Source organism: Diachasma alloeum, unplaced genomic scaffold, assembly GCF_001412515.2.
Source record: "Diachasma alloeum isolate Michigan unplaced genomic scaffold, Dall2.0 Dall_scaffold_00513, whole genome shotgun sequence".
NCBI classification, from domain to species: domain Eukaryota; kingdom Metazoa; phylum Arthropoda; class Insecta; order Hymenoptera; family Braconidae; genus Diachasma; species Diachasma alloeum.
Window position 1 is genome coordinate 93,799 of NW_021680645.1, and position 10,912 is coordinate 104,710.

The 10,912-nt window shown below is 35.1% G+C and overlaps 3 protein-coding genes across 4 annotated transcripts in view; 2 read left to right on the forward strand and 1 right to left on the reverse strand.

Annotated features, from left to right (window-relative positions):
• Window positions 1-1,308: 1,308 nt before the first annotated feature.
• On the forward strand, window positions 1,309-4,042 carry LOC107042717 (the record flags this gene model as incomplete). The annotated part of the gene is given in 3 exon segments (XM_015263876.1): window positions 1,309-1,401; window positions 3,108-3,299; window positions 3,408-4,042. Coding segments are annotated over 3 exon segments (603 nt in total). The 5' UTR covers window positions 1,309-1,310.
• Window positions 4,043-5,295: 1,253 nt separating this feature from the next.
• Window positions 5,296-9,236, reverse strand: LOC107042708 (40S ribosomal protein S24). 2 transcript variants are annotated; one of them, XM_015263866.1, is made up of 4 exons: window positions 9,136-9,235; window positions 8,706-8,774; window positions 7,498-7,821; window positions 5,296-5,412 (listed from the first exon to the last, which is right to left on the reverse strand). In XM_015263866.1, the coding sequence occupies exons 1-4, from the start codon at window positions 9,136-9,138 to the stop codon at window positions 5,410-5,412; spliced, it is 399 nt and encodes a 132-aa protein (XP_015119352.1). In that variant the 5' UTR covers window positions 9,139-9,235; the 3' UTR covers window positions 5,296-5,409. The 2 variants fall into 2 exon arrangements, with proteins under 2 accessions (XP_015119352.1, XP_015119351.1); XM_015263865.1 differs by lacking the exon at window positions 5,296-5,412 and adding an exon at window positions 5,419-5,871 and having other exon boundaries at window positions 9,136-9,236.
• A 1,012-nt stretch (window positions 9,237-10,248) lies between these two features.
• Window positions 10,249-10,912, forward strand: part of LOC107042741 (NAD-dependent histone deacetylase sirtuin-1) — an 11,769-nt gene continuing 11,105 nt past the window's right edge. Inside the window, exon 1 of the mRNA XM_015263918.1 lies at window positions 10,249-10,396. Within this exon, the coding sequence (XP_015119404.1) occupies window positions 10,249-10,396 (148 nt within the window). The remainder of the gene's footprint in view (window positions 10,397-10,912) is intronic.

The window sequence follows — 10,912 nt, forward strand, 5'->3', positions numbered from 1 at the left end:
TTCACGGACGCGGAGCGTCCGTGAAGCGCTGCCTCACGGCCGGAATGACAAAAAAGAGATTTACTTCTTCAACTCTGAGAAAAATATTTGTCGAGAGGCTGTTGTGGTTCGATATTTCCAATGACAGCAGCAGCAGCAGGAATTGTTAATTATCGTGATAATTCGCGATATTAACAATTTTTGTTACTGAACTTGAAATTTTGTTAAAATTATTCGTTAAATAATTTATTTGCCCTTGCTACTTTATTGGGAAAAATTAGATGCGAACCGTTCCGAGAACGACTTCCGATACTTTCGATTCGATAAGTTCCTTCATGTAGGGATGGGCGATGTTTGTCGATTAATCGACAACATCGATGTTTTTAATTCCGTGTTTTCGACGGCTGATTAATCAATTTTCGATTCTTTTTTTCCAAATATCGATGTTTTTGACCAGGCTAACTTTTCTGTAAGAATTTCGGAAATTATGTTTTTCTAAAAACTATAATGTTCTATACACTTCAATCGAAGAAGTCAAATTTTCTATAGGATTGTCGTATATGATATTCGGATATTTTGATACCGATATTTTTTATACAAATTATTTTTTGTCATTCCGGCCGTGAGGCAGCGCTTCACGGACGCTCCGCGTCCGTGAATCTCTGCCTACGGCCGTCATAACAAAAAATACTGTTCGTCATACGGCCAAAAAAAACTTTTCTAGCTCATATGATTGCAGCCCTCGCCTTCGACTCGGGCTGCAACCTCATATTCGCCAGAAAAGTTTTTTTCGGCCTAGTGATGAAATATACTAATCTATTCCATTTCTATAGGTTTGATTCTCTACGTTTTTCTCTGGAGCGCTTAGACATCTCTCGTATGAAAACAAAAATTTATGTAAAAATTTATGTATGGAAATAATTCGTATAGAAATATCCGAATACCATATACAGAAATCCTATAGAATTTCTATACGCAATCCGTGTAGAAAATGGTTATACGATTTTTTCATATACGGGGCGGAGTTTTCCTCATATGGTGATCAATCTAGGGTTCAATAAATATCTTCAATTGGTTCATTTTGTTTCATCACTGGGCTATCAAGAAGTGATTGAAAGAATTTTTCCATAAAATGAAAATGTTTACTCTTTTGCCCATCTAATTTTCAACAATGACGTGGGCAATGTCCGCAATTTGATCGAATGATTCTGATCTCGATGGGAGTTTTATTTCGATCCTAATGACATCCGTCATGCACTTCCGCTCCGATGTCATAAAAGAATCATCAGGGCTTCGGATACGATTTAGTTACATGGGAATATTCAAACGAAATGCGGTTTTTATCGACAGGAATTTTACTTGTACTCTGCAGTTATGGTGGATTTTCCGAGGCTGGTCCCCTTGGATCTCTGCAATTCGGAAGTGAGTCCTCGATTTCGTTAGGGATTTTTATTTTTGTTGAATTAATGGAGTAATGAATGATGCTAGAGGAAACTAAATTATGAAGACATTTCTTTGTGAATAACGATCTTAAGGCCCGCCTGTATTATCTTTCGAATGTGATCTTGTTTGTTTTTTTTTTCATTTTGATAATCTGAAATGTTCTCCAATTACCATTCAGTTTTACATAATCCTGGAGTCTCCAAAAATTATTGTACGTGGATCCATTCATGGTCTTTCCTTCTTTCTCGAATTTCCTAGAAACTCCTTGCATTCCCTCAAATTTTCTCGAAACTCCTTGAATTCCTTCGAATTTTCTAGAAACTCGCTGAATTTCCTCGAAATTTTTAAAAACTCCTTGAATTTTTTCGAAATTTCAAGAAGCTTCTCGAATTCACGGACGAAAAAATTTAATAGAAAACCTATCGAATTCGTTAGAAAATTCTATTGAATTTCTATTGAACTGTTCTATTATTTGTTGGCAGATTCTATTGAAATGTTCAATAGAAAATATTCAGTAGAAAAAGTCAATAGAATTCAATTTTTCTATATAACTTATTCTATTCAGATATTTTCTATAGAATTTCCTCGGCTCAAATTTTCCAAGTTTTTTCGTTTGATTTTCTTGATGAGAAGGAAAGAAAAATAGAATGAAAAAAACTTTGAAAATTTGAGTCGAGCAAATTCTATAGAAAATATATGAAAAGAATAAGTTAATAGAAAAATCGAATTCTGTTAACTTTTTCTATTAAATTTTTTCGTGCGTGTTACCGCGAAATGTCTAGTTTTCTCAAATTGCTATAGATGGCGCTGCACATAAGAACCGTTTCCCGAAATTACCCCCCATATTTAAACCAGACGCATCCACGTCAAAAACGTTGAAAAAGAAGTTGTTATATCTCAGAAACAACTGGACCGGTGAAATAGGTTTCCTGAAACAGCGAGCCCAAGTTAAGCTCAATCATAGTTATAATGAGCCAAAATTTCAAATTTTTATTTACAAATTTCACCACGTTTATGTTAAATTTTGTAAAAATTAATCAGTTATAATACCACAAGAGCTTCAAAATGATCAGGTATTTCCCGATAGGTCCGTTGCAAACAAATCAGTGGTGAATTGGTCAAACGGTTTCCCAGAACTGCTTTCCCAGTATGTCATGAATCTTTGTGGAGTAATTTTTGTAAAATAATAAAAGAGCTGTTGCTCGAATATTCCAACAATAAGAATCAGAATAAGGGTCATGGGGGTCATATGGTGCTCTCGCTATATTATCAAAATCCTTCTGGTGATGAAAATTTGATACTCGAAATTAAGATTCCAAAATTAAGGGTCAGAAATGAATGGTCAAAAACTAAGGATCAAAAGGGTGAGAATAAGGGTCATGGGGGTCATACGGTGGTTGGTGAGCGGAGCGAGCAGGGACGTCGCCCCCTAGTAAACAAATAAAAATCCATGAAATTTCACTTTTTCAGATTACGAAGATTCGTATTGAATTTTTTTAATTTTTACTTTACAATATTCAATAAAATTGTCATCTTCCGTAGTCACTTTCAAACATTTCAAGTTAAAAAAAAAAGAAGAAAAAATTTCCACCGCAAAAGTTCATCTCCAATAATTTTAGAATTAAAAAAAAATCGATGAAATTTTGTTCTTTTGCATTTTGAACGCTCGTATTATATTTTTTAAGGCAGTGGAATACAATTCGGAAGCCTCCAACAGCCCCAACTCGCCGAGAGCATCGTAGATTGGTTGAGAGACATGAAAACACGAATATTCGATAATCCTTCTGCACTTCCGGACCTCACGAGAATCATCGGCACGACAAGAGACAGTTATGAGCAACAGAAAAAGTTCCTGGATAAACTGATCGTCGATATGTGTAACAATCTCATGATATTCTCCATTCGTCATTTTATTTTCAACTCCAGACGTCAAAAAGACTCATTCGCAATTCCATACTGATGTGTTATTGAAATTATCGTTGCAGCAAATGTTGCTTTCAACCCTGAAAAAGACTGGGGGTTTCGGTTAGGCCACTGGTACCTCATCAGGAAAGAGTCAGACGACGTGATGTCATCATTCTGGAACCTGGTGCGTCCCAGGAGTCCTCCAGAATCCACGACTGGCGATTCCTGGCTTGAGTTCGATTTCGATAAAACTGATATTCCATCTTCTTTCAATACAATCATCCCTATTGAGCCTACTACAGTCGAAGAGAAAATTCCTGAAACTACGGGAAGTCGAGACTCTAAGGATAATGAAACTAATGATCCATCTGCTGAGGTAATTGCCCCAAACGATTCGTGAAAATGCAGAGATAAATCGTGGAAATGAAGGGAAAATGCAAAGATTTGAGAATGAAAGGGAATTATTGAATACAAATATTTGAAAAAAAAATGGAAATGATTCGGGGTAAATCGGAGGGGGGGGAGTGATACTATATATTTACCTGATTCGGCATTCAAATTAGTTCATTGATGGACGTCAGATTGAAATTTAAAAAAATATATAGCTCCAAGTTATGGTACAATGAAACGGGGATAATCATATTCATAAATGATAATTACCGTTAAATTTTGACCCCGTGATTTATTTAATATCACTCTTAAACTTTTAATTATTTAAGTATCTATCAATTTAAATATTCAAATTTGGAACTACTTTATTAATCAATAATTTATTATTTATCCAAGGAAAAGTCGATAAGCGAATGCACATAATATTTACAATTTCACTATAGATTTCTAGATATTCTACACAATTTATGTGTTTCCTCTTCTTACAATCATCCATGACTATGGAAAAACTGTGTAAAAACGGAGAAAAATAGATTATTACAATAAAACAAACTGGAAACTCTGAAAAGCGTGCGTTCCACTCGCGCACACACGAAACAATGATAAGATGGCGAGCCCTCAACGCCGAGGTGACAGCTAACTTTTTCTATGGTCTCTGAAGGCGTGTGGCTCCATCTAGCCGCAGGCGGACTACTACAAGTTATTAAAATCTCGAAGACGAGGCTCGAATATAATTCGATTGAAACACCGCATCACATTTTCCTTTTTCTCCCTCTGGGTCGCCCCCTGGGTCTTGCTCTGGACTTTGGATTTCGCTGTTTCATTTTCTTTCCAATTAATCCATTGACCAAATCTTCGCCCATCAACAATTCTCAATGATTTTCCATTCTACTGAATGGCAAATTATTATCCTCATCAGTATTCCCAAGAATAAAAAAAAGTTAATAAAAAAAATCTTAAAAACAATTTTTTTTTGCTTAAATTGCGTCAGTCATTTTTTTAACTATTGCATTTTGCCCCACTCCCCTATTTTGAATGAAATAACGCCTCATTTTCGAAGGAATATTCCGTTATTCACGCTTTCTAAGGAATTCACTCTTGAAATAAAGAATCAGAATGTTGAAACAATAAAATTCTCTTTTGATCCGAAAAAACATGCATCCTATAACATATATTCCGTAGAAACTCCGATATTTTTCTCTCCGTGTGGCCGTCAGATTGGAATTAAAAAAAAAATATAACTCCAAATTATAAAAATAAAAATAGAAAAACTCGATCAGTTATTTATTGCCGTCATTGCCATTTTTCCCTAATTTGAAATGAACTATTCATGTAGAATCGATTTAAGCCGCTTTATTCCAAAGAGAAAAGTTTAATCGATCTGATTTCGCGGATATTTCTGGAGCCAATGGACTTACTGAAATATGTGAAAGACCTTTGTGTAGATAATGAAATTCTCTACCAAAATTACTCCTAGCATTTTATCACTTCGTCATTAAATTTCAGGAGAATAATCCATATTACTTACCTACATAATCCGGATGTTAACCTTAATTTTTTGAAAAATACTAGAGCACATTTGTATTGCGAAAAATTTATTATAAATACCGTTCGATGATAAAACAATACATTACAATAATTTTTACGCCGATGATGTACAAATTTTTCGCTCCACCTCTTCCTTGAATTTTTTTACTGCAAGAGAATTAAACATTTTGATGTCAGTAATTTTGATTAAAAATTTTGATTAAACAACAATTAAAGATGATTGGAGAGAAGTTTTAAGCCGAATAGTGTGTCCCAGCACCAATTATCGCCCCATGCAAAGCGAATTATAATGTTTAAATTTTATATTGACAATAAATGATGATTTTCGTCCAAAATAAGTGAAATGAATATGATTTTTGGACTATTCATGCCACAACGACGACAAAAGAGTTTTATTCCAACGAAAAATGAACCTTGAACCACCAAATTAGTTTAATCAAATGGAACGAGAGACAACAATTGAATAAAATTATTCAAGGAAATAGAAAATGATAATCCCAGTTTACATAAGACGTTGACATGCTGACGAATAACAAATCATATAATGAGACCATCCTCCATTGAAGCTCGATGATACTTATTTGCATTATTCTTTTACTTCTTCCCCTAGAACGTAAATAAAAAGCATGAACTACCAGGTAACATGCACCACTTAATCATCCCTTTTTCAATTTTCTAGATGTGTAAAGCTTTTTGATCCATGCCGAATTAAATTTTGTTCCTTCATCTAAATCCAATAGATCTCTTCGCAATAACAAATTATCTAGTGAATTCTTTTTTTCATTTTTAAATATTGCACAGAGATTTTGAAATATTTACAAAGCGATACAGCAATTTTTAAACAGTAAAAGCCAATTGGTAATTTTGTTTTCATGCGAAATAGAGATTCAAAGCTACAGATATTTTTGGGAGATAATTCTGTTGTGAAGTGATGGAGATGGATTCAAAAAATAAAAAATGTCTGGGGATATTTTCAGAAGTTCAAATTCGCTGGACATTTTTTGTGAACCTAATAGCTTCTAAAATTTTGCAAAAAAAAGCAATGAAATTTTTAGATTTTAACGAATTTTTCTAACGAATTCAAAAACTGCTTTTCCATTGCCCTTTGTTGAATGCAAAGATCGACGAACTGCAGAGACATGACAAAGGTAATTTTTACTAAAAATTTAATGGACTAAAAAAATTGCAGAATATTTTACGATTAAATCCATAGCTTCTAAGGAATTTCGAAAAAAATTACGTTTTGAGCATTATGGAAACGAATATAGAGATTATTTTAGAATTGTCCCTTTTTGAATACAAATACCTCGAAAATGATGAGGTTTAAAGAAAAAAGTCAGAAGACTGTTTTGTAAAGGATCTTATGAGCTACAAAAAGTTTTCGGGGCATTTTTTCGTGAATCCAGTAGCTTCTGAGATGTTTGCAAAAAAGGGTTGACATTTTTACATTTTATTGTAACGAATTCAAAGACTACATTTCCATTGCCCTTTCTTGAACGCAAAGATCGACGAACTGATTTGCAGAGAAATAACAAAGGACATTTTTATAGAAAATTCAATGGACTAAAAAAGTTTGCTGAACATTTTCCGATCAAGATCAAAGTTTCTAATAGATTTCAAGAAGATTTACGATGTTTTGAACAATATGGAACCGAATTCAGAGATTATTTTGGAATCGTCCCTTTTAGAACAGAAATATCTTGAAAATTATGGATTTTAGAGAAAAATGTTAGAAGACATTTCTGCGAAGAATCTCATGAACTACAAAAAGTTTGCAGGACGCTCTAATTAACTCCATAGCTTCTGAGATATTTCGAAAAATAGATAACGTTTTAGGCATTATCAAAACGAAATCTGAGAGACTTTTCTGCCATCATTGTTATTCGAATAGAAATACCTCCGAAATTACATGGTTTAGAAAAAAATGCAAAAGGAGCATTTTTATAGAGAATTTCATAAGCTAGAAAAAGTTTGATTGACATTTTTCTCTAAACCTACTCGCTCAGGAGATATTCGCACAGAACTGTTACAAAATTTTGTGAAATCTTCATCACTTCACGAGAGCATTTATTTATCGATAAAGAATGATTTGAATGAGAAAATAAAACAAAAAAATATTGACAATGAAGAATTGTTCAGATGTGAGAGACGGAGGCACATTTTATTTTCCCATTCATTTGATTCTAATGATGTAAGAAGGGGACAAAAATAAATCCAAATGATGAAATTTACCTTCTTAGCCGCAGCTCCGACCTTGCTCTTCTTGGTACCTCGCACCTTCTTCATTCTGTTCTTACGTTCCTTACGTTGTTTCCTGGTGACCTTTTGCTTCTCAAAGAGTCCGTGTCTCTGTAATCTGTGCTTGGGCTCGAATTTCTTAGCGAAATCTAAAGTCTCGTAGATCAATGCAAAACCAGTTGATTTGCCACCACCGAAGTTCGTGCGGAATCCAAACACGAAAACAACATCTGGGGTGACTTTGTACATTTTGGCGAGCTTCTCACGAATCTCGGTCTTGCGAACTGAGGGCTGGCCTGGGTGGAGTACATCCACGACCTGAAATCAACGAGAAACTCAAAGAATTAAAGCATAACAACGAAATCATTTCGTATTAAAGTCACCTTTTATGATTAATACGATGGAATACTTCGGACATGTCTTGACAATTTTGAAATTATCTCAATAATGACTAGTTTTACGAGGAAATGTCATTGAACCTTTTTTGTAGCTGACAAAATTTTCTACAAAAATGTCGATTGACATTTTCTCGTCAAATCACTCCTTACCAAGATAAATCTCGCTTTCAAATGAGTCTCTGTTTTTGAAGATTATGAAAACTGTTTGCCTAAACTTCCAATAATCTCAGCAATGACTAGGTTTACGAGAAAATGTCATTAACCTGTTTTGGTAGCTGGTAAAATTTCCTACAAAAGTGTCTATTGACATTTTCCCCTAAGATCGCTCCTTATGAAGATAAATCCTCTTTTTAATGACTTCCTATTTTTAAAGCATACAAAAGTCTCTACATAATTTAGTAATTATCTCAGTAATCATTAATTTTGAGAGAAAGTATCTTCAAACCTTTTTTGTAGTTGATAAAATTTCTTCCAAAATTTTCTTCCAAAACCACTCTATATTGAGATAAATAGACAACTACCAATGACTTATTATTTTCCCACCTCACAGATCAATTCTCCATAATTATACAATTATCTCACTAACGAGTAATTTTACGAGAAAACTCCATTGAACGTTTTTTGTAGTTCACAAAATTTCCTACAAAAATGCTTATTGACATTTTCTTCTAGAACCCCTCCTTCTCTAGATTAATCCACAATTATCAAGTGCTTCACCTCCCTTCAGAACGCACGAAAACAATAGCTCAAAGACCACTGGCAAGATAATAATCAATAATCAGCTCAATAATTACAGAAACTCACCATTTGTTTACGGCATAGCAGCCGATTGGTCATGAACTTCCTAGTTCTGATGGTAGCTGTGCCTTCGGTCTGAAAAAAACATCAATTTTGAGGTTATCATACACAAACACTTGGTCCCCCAAAAACAACCCTCCCACTACACATCTCCCTTATCACTCGGTACCCACCGAACCCTCCCCCCTAACGCCCCCAAAAATTCATAATTAATAACAAAACAATAATCATCACTGTCATCAACAGCGGCGAAACCCCACGCTCGTCCCTCGAGAAATCTTCATCTTATAACAATTTTTAAATCCAATTGTCCCTTCACAAACTTCACCACTTCTCACAGAGCAACATTCTGCGATTATTCCAGTCCTCAAATAAATATCACACAATTGTTTATAATCGACGATTTCAATTTATTTGACGGATTACAAATACGTACCATCTTGCCCGATAATCGTGCTACTTGGGAAAAGACTCCACCGGAAGAAAACCAGCGCCAGGCGGGGGAAAATTGAATTAAAAATCACTTTTGCCAATTGCATTTCACTTCCAGCGATCATCTGATTTTCATTGGGTCATACTGGCAGCATTGACCACGTCATAACTCTATCACCAAAAAACCTCGAAGTCCCGTAAATTCATTCTGAGAAAATCTCAACAATTGAAATGTCTAAATAATTAAATAATAAATCTGTGAATAGAGCAATAGAAAACTCCTCGAAAAAAATATTTTGAGGTTTTTTGAGCCTTAAAAATTGATTTTCAGCCCCCCCCCCTACCCCCGCCGCACAACATAGCAAGCAAAAAACTCCCAAACAATGAATTAAGGCTGAAAAAAAAAAAATTCATAATTTTTTTTTCGGGCGAAAGGTCATATTTCTTGTTAAACAAATTGAACTAGGCTCTTAACATCGAAAAAAAATCTAAAAATACATGGAAAAATCATAAATCCGACGGACCAAAAACTCATAAAATCATTGCGCAGTTGCCAAGCCTCCACTCGATTTCACTGCACCTCGCGTGGGTGGTGATTGGCTGAACAATAAACAATAGTGGGGGTGATGTTAAGGGATAAATAGAGGGAATGGCGAAGGTGAAATTATTGTGCGGGGTGGGGCAGAACATACTCACATTTCCTTAAAATTAAAGTAAAAAATAAAAATACAAATGTCCTTAAAAAAAATTATGACCCATTTTTCCATATTGATCGATCATGATCTGCTACATTTCCTAAATATTATTAAAATAGTCGGACATTTTCAATTAAAATAAATGTCAGAAAATTATCACCGTCATTATTATTATCATTATAATTATAATTAATATGTTATGCTAATCATCAACATTAATAATGTTGTAGTTGTTATTATTATGACTCAATGTTTTGGAAATAAATGTTTTTCTTTGAGAATAATGATTTTTCCGATGATTTTGTCTCATGAACATCGAAAATGTTGATCATTGTTTGGGGATAAAGTGGTGCCCTCTCTCGTTGAAATGGCCAATCATCATCGCTAAACTTTTACGTTTTCCTCAGGCATTGCTGTTGAAAATGGCGTCGGGCTCGGAGCTGCCACAATATTCCTCTCAAGTGAAACGTAGAAAAATCGAGAGTGAAGTTTATGGTGTCTCGGTGCATTTTGATATCGATTTTCCAGAGGTCAAAGTCAATCGTGATACTCAAATTATCGATATTGAAGGTATTTATACGGAAATATGGTATTAATTTAGTAAATATTTTGGAAAAAACAAGATGGCGGTAGGCGAGGGTTTACGCCCATTGGGATTGATGCGTTTGGTAGCGGTTGGAAGGGGTTTGGCCGCCATTACAGAAGGACTTTGAGGTTTTTACAGGAAATTTTTCGGGGGCTTTTGCGAGTTTCGGGGGGTTTTTGAAGCGTTGGGCGACGGCTCGGGGGTGATTTCGCGAGGATTTGAGACGATCTTTCGGATTTTTTGGGCTCCCAAAGGGATTAATGAGGGGCTGAGCCGATGGACGGACTTTTCATTGTCGGGGGGTGGTGGACTTTAGGCGAAGCGACAGTCGAACGAGACGTAGGGCTCTCTTAGGCACTCACAGATGGCACGAGACTCTGCGAAAACAAATATTTCCACGCTGAATGGAAGGTTTGACGTTTACGCGGGAGCTTGGGGCTTGGGAATGTGTCAAAATCATATGATTTTGGGAAAAGGTTTTGCCTCCGGGGGGGGGGGGG

Excerpts from the sequence above, each read along its gene's own strand:
- LOC107042708 (XM_015263865.1), bottom strand. Across the intron at positions 7,822-8,705 it reads TGCTATGCCGTAAACAAATG|GTCGTGGATGTACTCCACCC; the intron begins GTGAGTTTCTGT and ends CGTTGATTTCAG.